General features: G+C 41.3%; 1 protein-coding gene across 2 annotated transcripts in view; it reads left to right on the top strand.

Annotated features, from left to right (window-relative positions):
- Positions 1-22,017: 22,017 nt before the first annotated feature.
- The window catches only part of ttc27 (tetratricopeptide repeat domain 27), a 131,473-nt gene continuing 127,803 nt past the window's right edge, over positions 22,018-25,687 (top strand). For both annotated transcript variants that reach the window (XM_046358712.1, XM_046358711.1), the window contains exon 1: positions 22,018-22,319. In XM_046358712.1, the coding sequence (XP_046214668.1) occupies positions 22,229-22,319 (91 nt within the window). In that variant the 5' untranslated portion in view covers positions 22,018-22,228. The remainder of the gene's footprint in view (positions 22,320-25,687) is intronic.

Here is a 25,687-nt window from a genome sequence, read left to right as displayed (position 1 = left end):
GGAGTGCTGCAGAAATGGTTGTCCTTCTGGAAGGTTCTCCCATCTCCACAGAGGAACTCTGGAGCTCTGTCAGAGTGACCATCGGGTTCTTGGGCACCTTCCTGACCAAGGTCCTTCTCCCCCGTTTGCTCTGTTTGGCCGGGCGGCCAGCTCTAAGAGTCTTGGTGGTTCCAAACTTCTTCCATTTAAGAATGATGGAGACCACTGTGTTCTTGGGGACTTTCTATGCTGCAGAATTCTTTGGAATCCTTCCCCAGATCTTTGCCTCGACACAATCCTGTCTCGGAGCTCTACAGACAGTTCCTTCGACATCATGGCTTGGTTTTTACTCTGACATGCACTCAACTGTGGGACCTTATATAGACAGGTGTGTGCCTTTCCAAATCATGTCCAATCAATTTAATTTACCACAGGTGGACTCCAATCAAGTTGTTGAAACATCTCAAGGATGATCAATGGAAACAGGATGCACCTGAGCTGAATTTCGAGTCTCATTGCAAAGGGTCTAAATGCTTATGTAAATAAGGTATTTCTGTTTTTAATTTTTTTATGATTGGCTAAAATGTCTAGTGCTGTGGTTGCAGGTTCAACTGCCTCATCTAAAGCCTATTATTTTGGGGTGTTGCTGTAGACCACCAAGTGTTAAGTCAGTATCTAAATAATATGTGTGAAAATGCTTGATAGTGTATGTGATGTAAATAGATGTCTACTTTCTTGGGGACCTGAATATTGACTGGTTTTAATCAAGCTGTCTGCTCGAGAGGAAGCTTTCCAGGGTGTTTACAAACACTACAGGAACAAGATCATCCACATGTATTAATCACAGTTTTACTAATACTGTAGAACTTTGTTCTAAAGCTGTATCCGTACCCATTGGATGCAGTGATCACAATATTGTAGCAATATCCAGGAAAGACAAAGTTACAAGAGCTGTGCCTAAAATAGTGTATAAGAGATCATACAAAAATATTTTGCTGTAACTCTTATGTGGATATTTGTTGGTCTGATGTGATTAATAAGGAGCATCCGACACTGCACATGATGAATTTAGGAAATTGCTTCTTCCAATTATTGACAAACATTCACCTATTAAGAAACTAACTGTTAGAACTGTTAAGGCTCCATGGATTGATAAGGAATTTAAAAACTGGTTGTTTGAAAGAGAGTGAGTGGTTAATAAGTCTGGCTGCACATCTGACTTATGTGACTAAACACAACAAAATGAAGAAAACTGTATTATGAAGCAAATATATGAATAATGCAGTACTTTAAATTAAATAATGAGCAGAAATACAAATTCAACTCCATCTTTCAACGAATCAGATGGCTTATTCATGACAAAACCATTTGATGTTGCCAATTATTTGAATGATTTCCCACTTTGCCAATAATGTCAATTTAGGCAGGAAATGTCAACAACAAACAGTGAGTGTATTCATGCATTAAAAAAACAAATCATTAAAGAAAAGCATAAGTTTGAATTTTGTAGTGTGGGAGAGGTAGAAACATTGTTATCGATCAATAATGACAAATCTGGCATTGCAACTTAGTTGGAAAGCTACTGAAGATGGTAGCTGACTCTAAGGAGAGACCAATCTGTCATATCTTCAATATGAGTCTAGAGGAAGGTGTTTGTCTTCAGGCCTGGAGGGAAGCCAAAGTCATTCCGCTACCCAAGAGTGGTATCAGCTTGTTGCCAAATCTTTGCAACCTGTTGTAAAAAATAGTTTGACCAAATACAATGCTATTTCTCTGTAAAGAAATTGACAGACTTTCAGCATGCTTATAGAGACATGTACTGCACTGACACAAATGACTGATGATTGGTTGAAAGAAATTGATAAAACACTACATCACCAAAAGTATGTGGACACCTGCTTGTCAAACATCTCATTCCAAAATCATGGGTGTTAATATGGAGTTGGTCCCCCCCATTGCTGATATAACAGCCTCCACTCTTCTGGGAAGGCTTTCCGCTAGATGTTGGAACATTGTTGCAGGGACTTGCTTCCAATTAGCCACAAGAGCATTAGTGTAGTCGGGCACTGATGTTGGCCGATTAGGCCTGGCTCACAGTCGCCAGTCAAGTTCTTCCACACCGATTTCGATTAACCATTTCTGTATGGACCTCGCTTTGTGCATGGGGGCATTGTCATGCTAAAAAAGGTAAGGGCCTTCCCCAAACTGTTGCCACAAAATTGGAAGTACAGAATAATCTAGAATGTCCTTGTATGCGGTATCGTTAAGATTTCCATTCACTGGAAGTAAGGGGCCTAGCCCGAACCATGAAAAACAGACCCATACCATTATTTCTCCTCCACCAAACTTTACAGTTGCATTCGGCAGGTAGCGTTCTCCTGGCATCCATCAAACCCAGATTAGTCCATTGGACTGCCCGATGGTTAAGCGTAATTCATCACTCCAGAGAAAGCTTTTCCACTGCTCTATAATCCAATGGCTGCAAGCTTAACAACACTCCAGCCCAAGCTTGGCATGGAACATTGGTGATCTTAGGCTTATGTGCGGCTGCTCGGCCATAGAAACCCTTTTCATGAAGTTCCTGATGACGTTGCTTCCAGAGGCAGTTTGGAACTTGGTAGTGAGTGTTGCAACCGAGGACAGACAGATTTTTATGCGCCATGCATATCGCACTCGGAGGTCCCGTTCTGTGAGCTTGTGTCGCCTACCACTTCGTGGCTGTGCCGTTGTTGCTCCTAGACGTTTCCACTTCACAATAACAGCACTGACAGTCGACCGGGGCAGCTCTAGCAGGGCATCCCATGACGGTGCCACGTTGAAAGTCAATGAGCTCTTCTGTAAGGCCATTCTACTGTCAATGTTTGTCTATGGAGATCGCATGGTTGTGTGCTCGATTTTATACACCTCAAAGCAACTGGTGTGGCTGAAATAGCCAAATCCACTAATTTGAAGGGTTGTCTACATACATAGTGTAAGAACATTGTGGGAGCTGTACTGTTAGATTTCAGTACAGCCTTTGATTACCTGTATTTGGTACAAATCATTCCCTAAGCTCTAGACCTCAGCTGAATCAAGTAATGAATGGTGTGGCTTTTGAACAAGTTGAGGAGACTAAATTACTTGGTATTACCTTAGATTGCAAACTGTCATGGTCAAAACATATAGATTCAATGGTTATAAAGATGGGTAGAAGTCTGGCATTAATGAAGAGATTTTATGCTTTTTTGAAACCACACACCGGAAAGCAAGTCCTGCAGGCTCTAGTTTGTCTTATTTTGATTATTGTTTAGTCATGTAGTCAAGTGCAGCAGCTGGCCCAGAACAGAGCGGAACATCTTTCTCTTCATAGTAATCAGAGTGCTAATATAAATACTATACCTTTGCCTTTGATTAATTGAAAAGGAAACTCTCTTTTTCAAACAAGCATTGCAGAGCTGGTTACAATGTCAATTTCATCCCCCAGAAAAGATAGAACAAATATAACAACAGATATTATGGTTGAACTGAAATTTGCTGGTTGATAAAAGACCTGTATTTATGGAAAATATGTTTGAAATTTGTATTTTGTTTTTAAATTATGTTGTAAATAGGAATGATACAGTTATGTCTTTCATGGAGCTATCGGAATTGTATGGGAAGGTCTGCTCAATCCAAGATTACAACCAATTGATTACAGCATTACCCCAAAAATGGAAGAGGCAGGTGGCAGCGGGAGGAGGTAGGGAACTGGTCTGTCTGCCCAATATAAAGGATCAAAACTGTCAGAGGAACAAAAAATATTATAAATAGGAAAGTATAGCAGTTTAATTTGAGGACCAAGATGTTGACAGCTGCGCAATACAGATTGCCAAATAGCTGGGAAGAGATTTTTGATGTACCGATTCCATGGCACAGGGTTTATGAGTTGATATATAAAATTGTGCAAAATTCAAGACTTTGTGCTTTTCAGTTAAAATTATTGTACAGAATTCTTGCCACCAAATAAATGTAGAATATTTGGGGCATACAATAATCGTAGCTCTGCAGAGGATACAGAATCAATAGACCATTTGTTCTGGTATTGACCTCAGGTAGCCTGCTTCTGGTCTCAGGTTCAGGAATGTCTGAAAAAGCACAACATTAATCTCAAATTTAACCTTCGAAATAACATTGTTGAAAGACCTGGTTATAATATATTTATACTCTTACTGAATGTATTCATTTTCAACTCACAATATGTGGATTCTATTCGATTAGATAGATTCAAATGGTATGTTGAACATCACAGCATAGTTGAAAGATATAGAGTATGAAGTGTAGAAATCCGAAGAGGGTGGCCAGCATTGATAGGTGGGATGGGCTGAGGGAACTGAGGGTCGGGATATGGAACTGGAGACGAGTGGGAGTGGAGTTGTTGGGAGGGGGACAGAATGACAGTCAAATATAAAAATACTAAATAAATTCTAAACAAAACAAAAAGAAAAAGTCTGTTTGATTGATATTGAGGGGCAACGCAGTTACATCCAATGCCTGTTTGCCTGAGGCTGATGCTGCGCAGGTGCTTGTACGCGCGTACACATGCATACACACACACACAATCGCATTCAAACATACACGTGTGCACACACACATACACACATGTAAATAGTGCAACACATGCACTCAAACGCGTTCAGACGGTCCTGCTGTTTCGATTTTTATTGTAATTTATGTCTTTTTTTTGCATTGTTTTCTTATGTTTTCACATTTTTTCTCTTTTGTTCCTTTTGCTTGAGGGGCAGCTCTCTGGGAACTATGGGAGGGATCTAGGACGGTTGGTGGCCTGGCGCTTGGGAGCTTGGGCCGGTGGCCGATAGGTCGCTGGTTCGGGTCCCCGACTTGACTTGATGAGAAAATGAAAATGCTTGAAAATGACCAGTGTGATTGGTTCTTTGAGGCCGTCAGTGATGCGCTATGTGAGACACTCATATTATCATAGAATCTGGGTTTTGCAAGTAAGGAGAGCGCAGCCTCACAGCTTTTTAGGTGGGGGTGGTGTGGGTTGGTATCAGTTAGCTAGCAAGTTTGATGGCCAAGGTTATCTGCCAGTGTGCACAGACTTGCTCAGTCCTTTCCTGCAGGACTGACTGAGGTAATGTTTCATGGACTCTCCAAGAGCAGAAGGCCAATCCGCAATAGGCTTCCAAACAGACATAATTCAGACTGCAACAATGAAAGTCAACATCTCCCTATAATCATCTCCCCAAGCACGAACACACCCTCCTTTGTATACTTTTATAGAGCAGTAAAAAACAAACATAGTGGTCTCTGGGGATTTTTTTTAATGATTTCTCCTCACACACTCCTTTGGTAATCAATGTGAGAATGGTGTGTGTGTGTGTGTGTGTGTGTTGGAGCATTGGTTTGGCAGCCCGAACTTCAAACAGCATCTGCGCACTGCAGGTGTCACTGCTTGTCTTTAACAGAAAATATTTAGTTTTTTTGGAAACATAGTCTTGAAAAATAGCTTTCATCAGTTGAATAGTAGAGTGTCCTTGACAGGTCTGTAAATTGGAAGCAGGCCTCTGGAAAGGTAAATCAGACTGTAAAAGCATCTTTTCACCGTGGTCTCTCTTCCGTACTTCAAACCCACTCCAATGAGCCCTTTGAAGGGCCTTCACTTTGCCTGTGAACAATTCCATAATGTGCCCAAACACTCGTCTCTTAAATGTCATGCACGAAGAGGAGGAAGGGGAGGATGGGGAAGGGGGGGGGGGGGCAAGTGCTGGAGAAAACAAACCTTAGACTTGATCCTCCAGTGCACTGAGAAAAACAGCCGAGAGCTCTATCAATGCACCATGCTGCTGCTGGGGCTCTGAATCATTTAGACGTTGTTTTTGGCTCATGTCAAAAAGTGGGCTTACTCACTGACTCTATCTCCAGGAGCAGTGTATGGTACAAGACACTCACTGTAGTAAACCACTGACAGCGGAGAAAAGGTCAGCCAGGATCATTTTCATTAGGATTCAATGTGCTCACCACGATTTAAAGGCTTTGCATGGCCAGTCTGACTATCTGCATCAGCCGTACAGCATTTACTGTGATATGGCCTCTGTGGAAGTCAAGGCATTCAATACTTCTTGCACTTCGAGGAGCAGAGCAGAGCTGTTGTGAAGGAAGTTAGTTATCAAGGAAGTGAGTTTGTGTTTACACAGGACCTTCTGCCCCCACTACCGTCAACCAATCATGTCATTTCGGAACTATACGGAGCCCTCCGTATTGTTACAAAAATTGGTAGGCACACGGCATCGCCATACGGAGCTCGATTTGGCCTCTGCAACCCCCCAGAGGCTCTACAATTGCGTCACACCCTTCATACGCAGCCCTCCGGACATCATTCCTGGATCAAGCATAAATCCGCTCTTACTGTCACACTCAAGGAAATATTTTGTGCAAGGAGCTCTGACACATAAAGGCTGTGACTGTAGTAGTGCTTTCATGATGATTTATCATTAGTGACGTTGTGTTGCAGGGTCATGTTCTTCACTACATCACTACTGTTCTCATCCCATGAAAGATCAAACAAGAATGTAGGGTAATTAACCTATGTCAAGTACAATCCCTGCTCTTACTCCCATTCGAGGCACAGTACTCCACGCTTTGGTGGGGATAGGCAGTGCCTCACCTGCATGCTTCCAGTCAATTCCTGTAACTCATATACCCTTGACCTGAACCTTTCCTACTGCAAGCACACATAGACACAGACACTAACTCCCTCTGGGAGTCACTTAGCATGATCAAGATAAATCACCCATCTGATTTTAATAAGGAGAAGACGCTTCTAATTCCCCCTAGGACAATACAGAAAGATGACAGATTGCCCGAAAGGTATTAAGTCAAAGGCTCAACATGTCATCCCACAACACAACCCATATGGTCACCTGAGTAGTTGTCATGTTATATATGTGTATTTTATTACTTTTTGCCATCCAACCCTTCAACCTTGAAACAAAACAGATACAGAGATGCCAGTTTCAGCCAACGATGGGTAGCTGCAGCCAAATATGGCTACTGGAGTATGGGCGAGTGTATGTGTTGAAAGGAGTGGGTGTTTGCAAGCAAATCTAGTAATTGGGCAGATTTGTCGTCACTCAAGACCGTTTTGCGTGGCTGATTGGGCATGCTGACCTGAGGTGCTTCCTATCAGGATCGAGTCACCAGCGATAGATTATGTCGACATATTTTTCCCATTTTTTTCCCTCCCAGAGTTCAGTGTGTCAAATCGGGCAGTCTTTATGGGGGTGCCACAGGGTTCAATACTCGGGCCGACTCTTTTCTCTGTATACATCAATGATGCCACTCTTGCTGCTGGTGATTCTCAGATCCACTCTACGCAGATGACACCATTCTGTATCCTTATGGCCCTTCTTTGCACACTGTGTTAACAACCCTCCAGGCAAGCTTCAATGCCATACAACTCTCCTTCCGTGGCCTCCAACTGCTCTTAAATGCAAGTAAAACTAAATGCGTGCTCTTCAACCGATCGCTGCCCGCACCTGCCCGCCCGTTCAGCATCACTACTCGGGACGGTTCTGACTTAGAATATGTGGACAACTACAAATACCTAGGTGTCTGTTTAGACTGTAAACTCTCCTTCCAGACTCACATTAAGCATCTCCAATCCAAAATTAAATCTAGAATCGGCTTCCTATTTGCGACAAAGCATTCTTCACTCGTGCTGCCAAACATACCCTCGTAAAACTGACTATCCTACCGATCCTTGACTTTGGCGATGTAATTAAAATAGCCTCCAACACGCTACTCAGCAAATTGGATGCAGTCTATCACAGTGCCATCCGTTTTGTCACCAAAGCCCCATAGACTACCCAACACTGCGACCTGTATGCCCACTGGCTCCAGGTCATCTATAAGTCTTTGCTAGGTAAAGCCCCCGCCTTATCTCAGCTCACTGGTCACCATAGCAGCACCTACCCGTAGCACGCGCTCCAGCAAGTATATTTCACTGGTCACCCCCAAAGCCTATTCCTCGTTTGGCCGCCTTTCCTTCCAGTTCTCTGCTGCCAATGACTGGAACGAATTGCAAAAATCACTGAAGCTGGAGACTCATTTCTCCCTCTCTAACTTTAAGCATCAGCTGTCAGAGCAGCTCACAGATCACTGCACCTGTACACAGCCCATCTGTAAATAGCGCATCCAACTACCTCATCCCCATATTGTACTTTTTTGTTGCTCATTTGCACCCCAGTATCTCTACTTGCACATGAATCTTCTGCACATCTATCACTCAGGTGTTTAATTGCTATATTGTAATTACTTCGCCACTACGGCCTATTTATTGCCCTAATCTTACCCCATTTACACACACTGTATATAGATTTTTCCCTATTGTGTTACTGACTGTACATTTGTTTATTCCATGTGTAACTCTGCGTTGTTGTTTGTGTTGCACTGCTTTGCTTTATCTTGGCCAGGTCGCAGTTGTAAATGAGAACTTGTTCTCAACTAGCCTACCTGGTTAAATAAAGGTGAAATAAAAATCAAACAAATAAAAATCAATACTTTTAATACAAAATTAACATTAAAATATACAATTACTTATGTAATTCGTGTCTGGAAGTAATTTAGCCATTCATTGTAGCCATTGGTGCTCTGTAGAGTTGCTATTTCCTTTTTTGTGACATTCCTGGTTTACTCATTATGCTAATAAAGTCTGATTTAATCAACAAATATGATAGTCATGATGTGTTTCAGAAATGTTGAATTTGTAAAATGCTGAGTTCCTAAATCTTCTCCAAATGTTGAGATATTGGACCATACTTAAAGTGTACAGTATAAACGATGTGCACAAAATATACCCCAAAACGTATGTGCGCCAGTGTTCACTCAAACGTTGGCATTTATAAAAAATGAATTTGAGATGAGAATCTGTTTATCCTCCAGCAAACTTCAGACCATGCATATGCACAATTCCTAGTGTTTGAAGTATTGCACTGCAAGAAGGCAAAAGTAGCCTAGTAGACTTGTGCAAATGGGGAATATACAATGACTTATTCAAAACAAAATACAATCATTTACTTTTAGTGAGAAGAACAAAAATATTTGTATTTTATCTTTGCATTCTAAAATAATTATAAATATGTTTCCCATTATTTATTTCATTTTCATAATCATTGTAGAATAAATTCCTCACGTTTTCGCATTTTTTAAAATTATATAGATAATACAGACAGAAGAGATAGAGGACAAAAAACACACGGATCCCCTAAGAGTAAACGCACGTAAACCCCCCATGCTCCAACAGAGCCCCACCCCAAAACCAGACTAAAAGCAGGCATGATATAGAATTTGAGTAATATAATCAAATAGCAAAAAAAACTAAAAAAGAGTGATACAAATTGGGTTCGTTTACAGAATTATGAAATTAACTGGGTCCATGTCTTCTACAAAGGATAGGAAAGCTTGCCAGATATTATCAAATGTAATTGCAGATCCCCTAATGGAGTAGCGTATTTGCATGACTTCCTTTATCCAATGGTTAAAAGTAGGAGGAAACCAATCCTTCCACTTAAATAGTAAAAGACGTCTAGCGAGAAGAGTAGTGCATGCCATTATGTTGCCTACAGAACTGTTTAGAGGGGCCTCCTGTGGTGCCACTCTGAATAATGAAATAAAAGCAGAAGGTTTTATAGGTCTCTCCAGTATCTTAGAAAACGTCTCAAAAATTGACATCCATCAATCTGTCAATTCCGGGCATGTCCAAAACATGTGCAATAAAGTAGCAGGAGCCTGCTACTTTATTTAAGTGGAATCTATTTCTGTTCTAATCTTGGGTCATTTTGCCTTTGACCAATGCAGCCAGTTAACTATTTTAAATTGAATCACAGTATGTCATAGACATTTAGATTAAGAATGTATTCTCTGAAGCATACTCTGCCAAATGTAATCTGAAAGTTGTTCACCTAAATCCCCTTCCCATTGATTCTTAAGAGAGTTCAGGGATTCCAGATTGTGCGAGTTTAATAACCTTTGCCCCCTTTGATATAAGATTTAACTTTAAAAACAGAATCTAGAAGGGGGGTAGGTGGGCTTGATGGGAAGTGACTAGAGTATGAAGACACAAAACTATGCAGTTGTAGGTACAGTTGAAGTCGGAAGTTTACAAACACTTAGGTTGGAGTCATTAAAACTTGTTTTTCAACCACTCCACAAATGTTTTGTTCACAAACTATAGTTTTGGCAAATCGGTTAGGACATCTACTTTGTGCATGACTGTCACGCCCTGGTCGAAGTATAGTATGTTTGTCTTCATTTATTTGGTCAGGCCAGGGTGTGACATGGGTTTTTGTGGTGCGTTTTTGTCTTGGGGTTTTGTGGGGTGTCTAGCATAGTCTATGGCTGCCTGAGGCGGTTCTCAATCAGAGTCAGGTGATTATCGTTGTCTCTGATTGGGAACCATATTTAGGCAGCCATATTCTTTGAGTATTTCGTGATAGTTCCTGTCTCTGTGTTAGTGTTCACCAGATAGGCTGTATAGGTTTTCACGTTCCGTTTGTTGTTTTTGTTTGTTCGTGTTTTCATTATTAAAGATGTATCGAACTAACCACGCTGCATTTTGGTCCGACTCTCTTTCGACGCAAGAAAACCGTTACAATGACAAGTATTTTTTTACAACAATTGTTTACAGACAGATTATTTCACTTATAATTCACTGTATCACAATTCCAGTGGGTCAGAAGTTTACATATACTAAGTTGACTGTGCCTTTAAACAGCTTGGAAAATTCTAGAAAATGGTGTCATGGCTTTGGAAGCTTCTGATAGGCTAATTGACGTCATTTGAGTCAATTGGAGGTGTACCTGTGGAGGTATTTCAAGGCCTACCTTCAAACTCAGTGCCTCTTTGCTTGACATCATGGAAAAATCCAAATAAATCAGCCAAGCCCTCAGAAAAAACATTGTAGACCTCCACAAGTCTGGTTCATCCTTGGGAGCAATGTCCAAATGCCTGAAGGTACCACGTTCATCTGTACCATCAATAGTACGCAAGTATAAACACCATGGGACCACTCAGCCGTCATACCCCTCAAGAAGGAGATGCGTTCTATCTCCTAGAGATGAACGTACTTTGGTGCGAAAAGTGCAAATCAATCCCAGAACAACAGCAAAGGACCTTATGAAGATGCTGAATGAAACAGGTACAAAAGTATCTATATCCACAGTAAAAAGAGTCCTATAGCGACATAACTTGAAAGGCCATTCAGCAAGGAAGAACCCACTGCTCCAAAACCGCCATAAAAAAGCCAGACTACGGTTTGCAACTGCACATAGTGACAAAGATTGTACTTTTTGGAGAAATATCCTGTGGTCTGATGAAACAACAATATAACTGCCATAATGGCCATGATGACCATCGTTATGTTTGGAGGAAAAAGGGGGAGGATTGCAAGCCCAAGAACACCATCCCAACTGTTACGCATGGGGGTGGCAGAATCATGTTGTGGGGGTGCTTTGCTGCAAGAAGGACTAGTGTATTTCACAAAGTAGATGGCTTCATGAGGAAGGAAAATTATGTGGATATATTGAAGCAACATCTCAAGACATCAGTCAGGAAGTTAAAGCTTGGTTGCAAATGGGTCTTCCAAATGGACAATGACCCCCAAGCATACTTCCAAATTTGTGGCAAATGGCTTAAGGACAACAAAGTCAATGTATTGCAGCTGCGGTCACAAAGTCCTGACCTCAATCCTATTGAAAATGTGTGGGCAGAACTGAAAAAGCGTGTGCGAGCAAGGAGGCCTACAAACCTGACTCTGTTACACCAGCTCTGTCAGGAGGAATGGGCCAAAATTCACCCAACTTATTGTTGGAAGCTTGCGGAAGGCTACCCGGAACGTTTGACCCAAGTTAAACAATTTAAAGTTAAACAATTTAAAGGCAATGCTACCAAATACTAATTGAGTGTATGTGTCACGAGTCCGACCGAGGGTGGCTCCCTTTCCCGTTCGGGTGGCGCTCGGCGGTCGTCGTTGCCGGCCTATTAGCTGCCACTGATTTTCTTTCCTCCCCCTCCTTGTATGTTTATTGTTAGCACCTGTTAGTTAGTAATTAGTTGGGCTTTATTAGACAGCCGGCCCGCCTGTTTCTTTGTGCGGGATTAATTATTGTAACCTTCGTGTCGGTAGTAGACGAACGTGTTTGTTCCTGGTCGTGTATTTCTGCTGTACTGTTTTCGTCCTCCGTGTTTGGGGCATTTGTTTTTGAGCACCCAGTGTTTCGTGAGTGTATTAAATAGCACAGTATTGAACTCTCTGTTTCCTGCATCTGACTCCACACCCACGACACCCAGAGCGTTACAGTATGTAAACTTCTGACACACTGGGAATGTGATGAAAGAAATATTAAGCTGAAATAAATAATTCTCTACTATTATTCTGACATTTCGCATTCATAAAATAAAGTGGTGATCCTAACTGACCTAAAACAGGGAATTTTTTACTTGGATTAAATGTCAGGAATTGTGAAAACTGAGTTTAAATGTATTTGGCCAAGGTGTATCTAAACTTCTGACTTCAACTCTACCTAAAGAAATGGGATCTAGGAATATTTAACTTTTCTACTAACTGTTAAAAAGATACAAAATCCATATCAATGTCATTCAGTGAGGAGAACCCTTTTTCCGGACCAGATATGAAAAGCTCTGTCTCATGATGATGAAGAGAATGTTTGGTTCTTTAATAACGGGCAGAAATTGAAAATTCACTGAGAGCAAACGATTTTGGAGTTTTGGGGGTTGTAGTGTATTTAGAAACAGGCTCAGCTAATGCAGGTTTTGAGCAGAGAAAAGGCACCTAAGGAGGTTGGGCCATTGGATTAAATCTCCAAGGTCAACCATTTCGGACCTGCAACATCAGGGATTTCTGTCATCCAATATAGAATGATTGCTATATTAGCTGCCCAGTAATAATATTGAAAGTTCTCTGAAGATAGTTTATCTATGGAGATAAAAAATCTTTAAAAAATCAGAAAGCTAGGAATACATTGAAATAAGTGTAGTAGAGTTAAAATGGTTATTCCATCAAACTTCAAATGATTAGAATAGTACACAACGCAGAACAGAACAACCAGGTTGAGGGTCAGTGGCCAAAGCCCGCGAACAGGGATATTCCAAGTTCAGACAGAAGGGGGGAGTCAGATCGCTATGATCGCCAGGAACTTTACTTTTGGTGTCTATTTTCAATTGTTGCGCTACCGGTGCTGCCTGTTGATGTTAGGTAGGCAGCTATAGTAGCTGAATGATGTTAACATCTTCAGGTTTTGTTTAATTAAATGTATTTTATTTCATATGGTGCTTGTGTCACCTACTAACACCCTGGTACTACCCGTAGCTCCCATTCTCCTCAATCCGGAGAAAACACTGAGAAAGAAAGCTGTGCGTTGCAGATTACTCCTTTGTAGAAATCCATAACGTGAAATAAATAAAACATCTCAAGGTTAATGCTGTAGATATTGTTATAAGGGAGTGTGAGACTATTGAAACATGTAACTTTCAGAGTTTTATTGTGTGAGTCCGAGAAAGCACAGAGAGAAAGAACAACTTGTCAGATGGTACATTGGAGACTGATGTGTTCCTGTCCTGTCTTTTCACAATACTATTGCAGATCAACATAAAATCCTAAAAGACAGCCGTGGTGTAGCTCTTCATTTATTGGTTCTCCTGTGGTACATAAGAAACCCGCTACATAAGTATAAAAACATAGGTAACATTCCTTTTACATTACATTACATTTAAGTAATTTAGCAGACGCTCTTTTTAACAGTGTTAATTCTCTCGCCCAAAGAAAGAGAAAGTCAATCCCAGTGTTCAAGATCCTGTTTCAGGCAGAGTGTCAAGGGAGGGAAATTGGCTTTATAAAGATCTTTGAAATCGTGTGTAACCCAAATTAGTATTTCAATTTCTGTGTACTCACTCTGAAGTGTACATGACTAAAATAAGTTTGCACGGCAGAATGATTAATAAGGCGTCAATTACATTTTTTGTAGATTAACTTTATATCCGGATATTTGACCAAATATCTTTAGTAGAACCTGGATCTCTGGAAGACCAGGTAAATTGTCAGACATATATAACAATATGTCATCCGCATAGAGTGAGACTTCATGCTCTAAGCCCCCTCTTCCTATATATTTGATAGTGGTGTTATTACGTATTGCTATGTCTGAAGACTTGATTGCGATGGCAAACAGCTGTGGACAGAGGAGAACCCTGTCTTGTCCCACGTTGAAGTTGGAGATGGAATGAAAGGTTATTGTTTGTGAGCACCGCAGCCATAGGGGAGGAGTAAAGGACTTTGAACCAGGATATAAATTGGGACAAAATCCAAATTGTTTGAGAGTATAAAAAAAGATAATGCCACTCCACCTGTTCAAACGCCTGCTAAGCATCAAGTGATAATAATATATCTGGAGTGTCAGATGAATAGGTAATATAAAGTATATTACAAAGATGTCTATGTTGAAAAAATACATTTGATTTTTTTTATTAAACCAGTTTGATCTGTAGAGATAATGGAGGGAAGACGCGGGCAAGAATATTACATCGAAATGTTATCAAGAAATTGGTAAAGAGTTTGAGGAGAATGATTCCTCAAATATGTAAATCAAGAGAGGAGAAAGTTGACAGAATGTTTTTCTAGAATTTCCTTCAAAATTCATCTGGCCCACACTGCATAGATTGAATTGCCAACACAATCTATTCTACAGAGAACTGTTCTTCCAATTCAGCAGCTATATCAGGTTCAACTGTACGAATATCTAAGTTCTCAAAGAAGGTGTCAAATAAGGTAGCATTTTGAGTAAAAGTTTGAAAGCATGAATTGATCACTAAATGATCGATACATTTGTTACACAGCTCGTCATTTATCTCAGGTATGGTTTGATTTGCGGTTCTCTGACGCAGCTGGTGTGCTAACATTTTCCCTGATTTCTCTCCATGTTCATCATTTTGGTATCGAGATTTACTAATAAGCTTTTCAGCTTGTCCAGTTGAAAGAATATCAAACTCTTTCGGAAGTGTCAAACATTGTTTTAGTAGGTCTGTGGATGAAGTGTGAATATGCCATATCCAAATCCAAGATGTTATGTAAGTTCCCCAATGCGTTGAATATTGCACTTCCTTAATTTTGCGCTGTACTAAATAATTTGGCCCCATAAATAAGCCTTCATTGATTCCCATACTATTGTAGGAGACATTCTAGGGGTTTGATTAAGTTCAAGAAATAGCTCAATTTGAGATGATATAAAAGCAACAGGTTTCTTCTGATAGCAGTAGTGAGTTAAGACAACAAAGGTTTCTTCTGATAGCAGTAGTGGGTTAAGACAACATAGGTTTCTTCTGATAGTGTGGTTGCAGGTATAACACATAGACAAATGCATAAGATATATAGAATAGTTGAACACTAAAAACAGACTACATGAAGGAAAGGTGACATAGCTGCCAGGATAGCTGAGAAACATTCCTAGACCAGCTGGGCATACAAAGATTAGAGGTTGTCTAAGGACGGGGTCAGCCAAATGACCAACTGATGGATTACAGACATCAATCACAGGGCAGCTAGGCACCCTAAAGGCAGCTAGGCACCCTAAAGGCAGCTAGGCACCCTAAAGCTAAAGGAGATAAAAGACACAGAGTTAATTACAGAGCCAAAGCATAGGGTTGTAAAATAGAGGAATGTAAAACTATTTTTAGTATAGCTGACACGCTAGAAACCGAGGAGACACAGTCTGCTGATCCTAGATAGTGCACAAACAAAAGAATGCATTTAGCTAAGTGCAGGAACAGCAAGGGTCTTGTAATCTGCCGAAAGCAGATGTGGGCGTTACTGGTCTGAACAAACAGGATGCACGGATTGGAATGTAACGTAATTTACATGTGGGATGGGCTTATATGTAATATGTGGATAAATACTGGAGCCAGGGCTCTGGAAAAGGGGTGAGTCCCGCGGGGCTCTCCGACTTATGATATGGGTGTATTAAAAGTCTATCATTGAATTCAAAGTTCTTGGCCGTGTCATGTTTGAATCGATTGGCCACTACAGATTTGGCGAGCGTTGCCAGGAACAAACAGGATGCACGGATTGGAATGTAACGTAATTTACATGTGGGATGGGCTTATATGTAATATGTGGATAAATACTGGAGCCAGGGCTCTGGAAAAGGGGTGAGTCCCGCGGGGCTCTCCGACTTATGATACGGGTGTATTAAAAGTCTATCATTGAATTCAAAGTTCTTGGCCGTGTCATGTTTGAATCGATTGGCCACTACAATAGCAGTAGTGAGTTAAGACAACAAAGGTTTCTTCTGATAGCAGTAGTGGGTTAAGACAACAAAGGTTTCTTCTGATAGCAGTAGTGGGTTAAGACAACAAAGGTTTCTTCTGGTAGCAGTAGTGGGTTAAGACAACAAAGGTTTCTTCTGATAGCAGTAGTGGGTTAAGACAACAAAGGTTTCTTCTGATAGCAGTAGTGGGGTAAGACGACAAAGGTTTCTTCTGATAACAGTAGTGAGTTAAGACAACAAAGGTTTCTTCTGATAGCAGTAGTGGGTTAAGACAACAAAGGTTTCTTCTGATAGCAGTAGTGGGTTAAGACAACAAAGGTTTCTTCTGATAGCAGTAGTGGGTTAAGACAACATAGGTTTCTTCTGATAGCAGTAGTGGGTTAAGACAACAAAGGTTTCTTCTGATAGCAGTAGTGGGTTAAGACAACAAAGGTTTCTTCTGATAGCAGTAGTGAGTTAAGACAAGAAAGGTTTCTTCTGATAGCAGTAGTGAGTTAAGACAACAAAGGTTTCTTCTGATAGCAGTAGTGGGTTAAGCTGCCAAGCTCAATAGAAATTCCTAACCTTTTCTGACTGTGATGGTTTCATACCTGCGAAAGAGCCTATAAGTCTCCTACAAGTTAGGATAGGCTACCATTCATTCCATCTCTCATTTAATTGGACCCACTTCACAGTAGCAAATATATAAGTTACCACGGTATTTAAAGTATTTTGCTCTATGCGATCCGAAGCGCAGTTTAACGGCCGAACAGACGGTTTACCTTTTCCATTTACGTTTGTAGGCTACATTTGAATACTGTAATGTCATATTTTTAGAGTAATCTAGACAATATATAATATATAAACATAATACATATATCATAACAATTGCACCTTTTCTGGTCATGATGAGTTCATGATCCTAAAGTAGCCATAAAAAAATGACCATCACCATCTTTCCTTTAATTCGGCCTATTAGACAGGATTTTAGAATTTCAAGCTTTTGCTCTGTACGTCTGAAAAGGAGCACAGTTTATAACATACCGTAGAATTTAACAGTTGAACAGACAGTTGATATTTTGCATTGAAGTGTGCGGGATACTGTAAGTAGTCCCAATGGTGTAAAGTACTTGTGTAAAAATACTTTAAAGTACTACTTAAGTCATTTTTTGTGACAACTTTTACTTTTACTCCACTACATTCCTAAAGAAAATAATGTATTAGTTACATTTTGAAAGCTTTGTAGGACAGGAACATTGTCGTCTGGTTTACATAATATAAGGAATTTAAAATTATTTATACTTTTACTTTTGATACTTAAGTACATTTAAAACCAAATACTTTTGGACTTTTACTCAAGTAGTATTATACTGGGTGACTTTCACTCTTACTTTAGTCATTTTCTTTTACGGTATCTTTACTTTTACTCAAGTAGGAAAATTGGGTACTTTTTCCACCACTGAGTAGGCCTACTGTAGTTTTTTTTTCAGAGTCGACAATGTTCAGAATTATTGGGCAGTGCAACATATTTAGGTTCGGGAGAAAGTAAATGCAAAACATTATTGAATTCAAACTATGTGTTTACAGGTCCACAACAATTTGCAATAGTTTTGGGGTTTCAGAAATGTTCAAATATTACTGCATAATAAAACATTCTGCCAACACCTCCAAAGACATTTGAACAAGTTTGCAATTGCTATTTCCTTTAGATATTTTGTCTTGGATCTAATTCCAATACTTCCAAAATAGGCTATACAGCAAATAAGGGCGTTATTGTCATCATGAAAGGTGGATGATGGGTATTTTTCAGGCAGAGTTATAATGCTAGATCCAGTGGGGATTTTACATGTAAATCTTGGTGGGGCAAACATTTGTTTTGGGGGGATGCATACCAGCAAAGCCACTACACAAAACAATACAGCAGAGTCCCAACAGCAGTCCCAACACCTTACCACTGCTACACCTGGCTATCAGCGGACCCTGATAGTGGACCCACATTTGTTTAAGCAAAACAGTTCATTCAGCCTCATGTACTGCCTTTGAAAAAAACATAGCTGATATGGCTATCTTGCTTAAATTAATGTGGTTTCTAATGACAATTGAGATGTACAAACTATGGCAAAGGGGACGGTGAGCGGATAAGAGGCAATCCATAATTTTGATTGAGACATTAATGAGCAAGCTAGGATGGACGTAGTCAATATAACCATTTGTTCAGTATTTTTTAAATGTACAGCGACAGAATTCAGAACATGGGCCGTTCTCGCAGTATTCTCCCTGTACATCAAGTCAGAACCATATAATAAATAAAGGGGGCATATAAGCAGACAATAAAAGCTCTTACAATATTCAATGATTACATTTCTCTCAAACAGGAAATAGGCTACATGTGCACCACCAAATCAGAAATTATGAGGGGAAAATTGACCAAATTATTAGGTTGAGGCACATGGGCCACTAATAGCTTACTACACAACATACACTTAGTATTACTTTCTTAGCAACAGTATACATATCTCCCTGGAATATTACCTAATTTATGCAGCAGCATACAAGACATTTTTGGACTCAAAAGTTGTGCTGTGCTCACTTGAACAGGAAGGTGGTGTGGCGGTTCTTCGTGGGCAAATTTTCTCATCAAACTTTGTCATCAAAGTCTGGCATTCTCTGGATTTATGCTGCTTTCAAGACAACTGGGAACTCTGAAAAAAAACCAGGGTTGAATCATGACGTCAGTGATCTTCAGGTCGGAGCTCTAGAAAGAGGCCAAAGTTCCCGACTTGCAATTCTGAGTTGTATGACCGTTCAAACGTATTATCCCAGTCGGAGCTCGTTTTTTTCAAGTTCCCAGTTGTCTTGAACTCAGATTTCCCAGTTCCAGTGAGTTCCAGTGAGTTTCCAGTTGTTTTGAGCGCAGCAGAAGCCATGCTGGATTGACAGCATGGACAATGTTGAATGTTTATCCTTTTAAGCTTGGAAAAGAGACCCTTAAGCCAAGACTTGGACCATACACCCACTCCACTTAATAGCAGGCTAGTGATTGCTTTGCTATGCTTACAGTTAGCCACTGATTCCTTCCAAACCACTCATTGTTGAATTTGTGTAATATTTATTCCCCATGGCCGATGAGCACCGATACATTGTATCTTCATATGACAAGGATTGAAAATGATTTGCCAGTAGATTGTCGACTTGATTCACGATGATGACTGCTAGCCTGCTAACTAAGATTTTGAAAGTAAACTCAGCAAAAAAATAAACGTCCTCTCACCGTCAACTGCGTTTATTTTCAGCAAACTTAACGTGTAAATATTTGTATGAACATAACAAGATTCAACAACTGAGACATAAACTGAACAAGTTCCACAGACATGTGACTAACAGAAATTGAATAATGTGTCCCTGAACAAAGGGGTGGTCAAAATCAAAAGTAAGTCACTATCTGGTGTGGCCACAAGCTGCATTAAGTATTGCAGTGCATCTCCTCCTCATGGACAGCACCAGATTTGCCAATTCTTGCTGTGAGATGTTATCCCACTCTTCCACCAAGGCACCTGCAAGTTCCCAGACATTTCTGGGGGGAATGGCCCTAGCCCTCACCCTCCGATCCAACAGGTTCCAGACGTGCTCAATGGGATTGAGATCCGGGCTCTTCGCTGGCCATGGCAGAATACTGACATTCCTGTCTTGCAGGAAATGACGCACAGAACGAGCAGTATGGCTAGTGGCATTGTCAAGCTGGAGGGTCATGTCAGGATGAGCCTGCAGGAAGGGTACCACATGAGAGAGGAGAATGTCTTCCCTGTAACGCACAGCGTTGAGATTGCCTGCAATGACAACAAGCTTAGACTGATGATGCTGTGACACACCGCCCCAGAGCATGACGGACCCTCCACCTCCAAATCGAACCCGCTCCAGAGTACAGGCCTTGGTGTAACGCTCATTCCTTCGACGATAAACGCAACGATGTCCCATAGGCGACGTTGTTGCCGGTGATGTCTGGTGAGGACATGCCTTACAACAGGCCTACAAGCCCTCAGTCCAGCCTCTCTCAGCATTTGTGGACAGTCGGAGAACTGATGGACGAATTGTGCGTTCCTGGTGTAACTCGGGCAGTTGTTGTTGCCATCCTGTACCTGTCCCGCAGGTGTGATGTTCGGATGTACCGATCCTGTGCAGGTGTTGTTACACGTGGTCTGCCACTGCAAGGATGATCAGCTGTCCCTCCTGTCTCCCTGTAGCGCTGTCTTAGGTGTCTCACAGTACGTACATTACAAGCCCTGGCCACATCTGCCGTCCTCATGCCTCCTTGCAGCATGCCTAAGGCACGTTCACGCAGATGAGCAGGGACTCTGGGCATCTTTCTTTTGGTGTTTTTCACCAAAATTCAGTAGAAATGCCTCTTTAGTGTCCTAAGTTTTCATAACTGTGACCTTAATTGCCTACCATCTGTAAGCTGTTAGTGTCTTAACGACCGTTCCACAGGTCGTTCATTAATTGTTTATGGTTCATTGAACAAGCATTGGAAACAGTGTTTAAACCCTATACAATGATGATCTGTGAAGTTATTTGAATTTTTACGAATGATCTTTGAAAGACAGGGTCCTGAAAAAGGGATGTTTCTTTTTTTGTTGAGTTTATGATGTTGACATGACCTGTCCAATCAAAGCTACTGTAGATATAACGTGATTTGACGTAATTGTATCTGTTGTCAATGACCTTGATCCTTCTTGGATGGGCACTTATGTATTTTTTATATATTTTTTCTCCCTATTTTGTGGTATCCAATTGGTAGTAGTTACAGTCTTGTCCCATCGCTGCAAATCCCGTACGGACTCGGGAGAGGCAAAGGTCAACAGCTGTTGTGCCTTCGAAACAACCCAGCTAAACCGCACTGCTTCTTGATACAATGTCGCTTAACCCCGGGAATCCAACCGCACCAATGTTATCGGAGGAAACACTGTACACCTGGCGAACGTGTAAGCGTGCACTGCACCCGGCACGCCACAGGAGTCGCTAGTGCACGATGGGACAACAACATCCCTACCGGCCAAACCCTCCAGTAACTTGGACGACGCTGGGCCAATTGTGCGCTGCGACAGAGCCTGGACTCGAACCCAGTATCTCAAGTAGCACTTTTAATGTAACTCTATGGCAGCACCCTGAAGGGGCTTGCATTTTCGAGCTCCACCTGTAGATTTTGTGGTGACCTCATGTCCTCATTAGTGACAGAACACTGAGCCAATCACGGCGCAACTGGAGAACATCACCAACCCCTTTCTGCTGGCTTCCCCACCACCACAAAAAGCACTGAGCTAGGCTGAAACGCCTGCGTTTTGGAGTTGCCTTACTCAAGAAAGCAAAAAAGAGACTAAGTTTGTATGCGGTTTTATTCATTAAAACATTTTTTTTACATTGTTTGCGAACTGATATGTGAAATGTAATAGTGCCCAAATAACATGAAAAACAAGTGTGGCTCCAAACAAGCGCAGTTTCCACAGGTCTGATTTATAACGGGAAACATGGTTATGTATGGCGTGGGCCAAGTTTACAAATCTCAATATTTTTGTGAGTGCGAAGTCTTTGCAGAAATAGAGCATGCATATATTTAGTGTAAAATGTACACAATGTTTATGAGGCCCCTGCTGTGCTGATCGCTGCGAAGTGTATAATGGAAATCGACACATAATGCTCCACATAAAAAAAGTATCGACATATTAGGAAGCGGGCTTCCATATTCTACTGATGAGGTTTCCCATGATGCAATGCGTTTCTGTCATGGCTGCTCACTGGTGCTTCTCACTGCACATGGGTTGAAATGAACAAATGTATACAATTACATTGAAATAGGCTACATTACAGTAGTAAGGTTATATATTGTCAATTTTCAATTACGCCGATCCTGGTTGGAAACAGTATTGACTTCTTTGTGCGACTGTTGCACATCACATTTTGAGATGGTGCGGGAAGCAGAGATTCCCGTGCTCCGAGGTTTTCTGAAACCAAGCGAGGCAACGGAATGGAAGCAGAATGTTTTCAGCTCTGCAGGTGAGATTACAAATGAAGTATGCGGAAATCAGTGTTGTTATCACACTTTACATGTATTTAGGTGTAGATTTAGATTGTGTTTTGTGAGAAATGTAGCTACAATTAAACGATGGCTAGCTTGGTGGTGGCTAATGTGACGTTCAGCTAACGCAAGGTAACTACCCTAACAATGTGTGGAGACATATGGCACGCAGTTATAGCCACTGTCCGTCGGTTTGTCAATGGTTTGATGTCATTTGACTAATGTGTAATGTCTCACCATGGTTCAATATTAAGGCTACGTGATATGATTAATCGAAACCAGATTAATTGAACTAGCCAGTTCGCTCAATACAGGTTTGAATGATAACTAGTTAGCTACTGTACCAAGCACACTTGCTGTCAACTTGTGGGCGCAAAGCCTAGCTAACTAGAACACCAATATACAGGTATCAACTTAGCGAGCTATAGAAGCTATGTACCGATTCTTGCCACATCCCACCAGGAGCGTATTAATTACGTAAAATTATTTCGTAAACAAACGAAACGGGGAGGGACATACCTGAAAACGTTAAAATTTGGACAGATTCATTTACGTTCCAGCCCTCGGCCACGCATCCCCCCGTGAGGATGCACATGTACATATATACGGTAGGTGGGTGTTTAGCTCGTTCAACTAATCGGTAGTTTTGATCTCCGTAATGTGTTAGTTCTCGATAAACTAGAGGCAGCAATAGTGAGTTAATCGCTGTCATGATCTTTCGCTGAACACTGTCATCTTACTGCATTGAAGCTGTGGCAACGCACGTTTATGATAGCACAGTGGGCGAAGCATCCCATCCCCCATGAAAGAACGTTAGACTCTATGGACAATCACCATGCACGGTCGCTATTTTCTATATGCTCGGCTATTTTCTTGGCATGTATGCTCATCTTTGCTAAATCCGAGGTCACTGGCTTTGCGCAATAATCAGCCATGTCATCATATATTTCTCGCCCATCATCCAGGCACAGTACCGTGAGCTGTATCAAGTGATGTAGCTGTGTCATGGTTGTCTGGGCTGGTTTTATGTGCTGTTGTCAGAATAGACATGACTTGATATATTTTTGTCTCCATTTGGATTTAGCAAATTAGGTTATGCCTTTTGAGACATAACTCACCAATAAAAAGCACACTGTTTCTGACATAAGATTGTATTGAAATGATGTATTGTAAATGTGATGTTGGCTGCTTTTCACTACACTGCACAAGTAAAAAAATAAAAATAAATATCCAGCAAGTCTAAACTCATGACATAGAAATAAATGTACACTCAACAAAAATATAAATGCAACCTGAAGCAATTTCAAATATTTTACTTAGTTACAGTTCATATAAGGAAATCAGTCAATTGACCCAAATCTATGGAATCCACATGACTGGGAATACAGATATGCATCTGTTAGTCACAGATACTTTTGGTCATGTAGTGTATATGGACACCTGCTCGTTAAACATCTCATTCCAAAATCATGGGCATTAATATGGATTTGGTACCCCTTTTGTTTCGATAACAGCCTCCACTCTTCTGGGAAGGCTTTCCAATGGATGTTGGAACATTGCTGCGGGGACTTGTTTCCATTCAGCCACGAGCATTAGTGCGGTCAGGCACTGATGTTTGGCGATTAGGCCTGGCTCGCAGTTGCGTTCCAATTAATTCCTAAGGTCTTCGATGGGGTTGAGGTCAGGGCTCTGTGCAGGCCAGTCAAGTACTTACACGCTGATCTCAATAAACCATTTCTATATGGACCTTGCTTTGTGCACGGGGGCATTGTCATGCTGAAACGGGAAAGGGCCTTCCCCCACAAAGTTGGAAGCACAGAGTCGTCTAGAATGACGTTGTGTGCTGTAGCGATAAGATTCCACTTCACTGGAACTAAGGGGCCTGAACCATGAAAAACATCCCCAGACCATTATTCTTCCTTCACCAAGCTTTACAGTTGGCACTATGCTTTGGGGCAGGTAGCGTTGTCCTGGCATCCGCCAAACCGAGATTTGTCTGTCGGATTGCCAGATGGTGAAGCATCAATTTATATTTCAGAGAAGGCGTTTCCTCTGCTCAAGTGTCCAATGGCGGCAAGCTTTACACCACTGCAGCCGACGCTTGGCATTGCACATGGTGATCTTACAATTGAGGACAGATTTGTACGTGCTTCAGCACTCGGCGGTCCTATGCTGTGAGCTTGCGTGGCCTACCACTTTGTGGCTGAGCCTTTGTTGCTCCTAAACGTTCCACTCACAATAACAGCACTTACAGTTGACCGGGAATACTCTGACTTGTTGGAAAGGTTGTATCCTATCACGGTGCCATGTTGAAAGTGACTGAGCTGTTAAGTACGGCCATTCTACTGCCAATGTTTGTCTATGGAGATTACATGGCTGTGTTCTCGATTTTATACACCTGTCAGCAATGTGTGTGGCTGAAATGGCCGAAGCCACTTATTTGAGGTGTCTACATACTTGTGTATATGTAGTGTACCATTACATTTACATTGAAGTCATTTAGCAGACGCTCTTATCCAGAGCGACTAACCCCACCACCACCACGGGGCACGTTGACATCAGCAAACCGGTCGCCCATGCAACGTCTGCCATCTGCCCGGTACAGTTGGAACCAGGATTCATCTGTGAAGAGCGCACTTCTCTAGCATGCCCACTGAAGTAGGTTACGAGGCCTAACTGCACGCAGGTCAAGACCCTGGTGAAGATGACGAGCACGCAGATGTGCTTCCCTGAGATGTTTGCTGACAGTTTGTGCAAACCCACAGTTTCATCAGCTGTCTGGGGTGGCTGGTATGCCACACCTTGATACGCTACACCTGTCATGTGAATGGATCATCTTGGCAAAGTACAAATGCTCACTAACATCTAAGCAAACATTGGCGAGAAATATGTTTTGTTGTGTATATGGAACATTTCTGTGACCTTTTATTTCAGCTCATGGGACCACCACTTTACATTTTGCATTTATAGTTTTGTTCAGTTTAGCTAGTCCCCTCCCTGTGTGTGCTTGTAGCAGATATGAGTCTGTTGCACTCGCCATTCTGAAATGTACACTTATGTATTATGTTTGCTTGAATATTGAGAGGCCTTGGGCAATTCAGAATCATATTTCTCCCATACTGAATTGCCTTATATTGACTGCTGAATTACTGACTAATTTGAGGTCCAGTTGTTTTCCATAATATCCGTTTCTTGAGAGTGCTGAAATGTATTTGAGAAGCTGAAGTGTTATTAAACAGTGGTTGAGAGTAGAGGTCGACCGATTATGATTTTAACGCCGATACCGATTATTGGAGGGCCAAAAAAAATCGGATGCCGATTAATCTGCCAATTCTTTCCCCCTTGT

This window comes from Oncorhynchus gorbuscha, linkage group LG08 (assembly GCF_021184085.1).
Source record: "Oncorhynchus gorbuscha isolate QuinsamMale2020 ecotype Even-year linkage group LG08, OgorEven_v1.0, whole genome shotgun sequence".
In the NCBI taxonomy this organism is placed as follows: Eukaryota; Metazoa; Chordata; class Actinopteri; order Salmoniformes; family Salmonidae; genus Oncorhynchus; species Oncorhynchus gorbuscha.
This window is presented reverse-complemented; position numbering and strand designations above follow the sequence as displayed.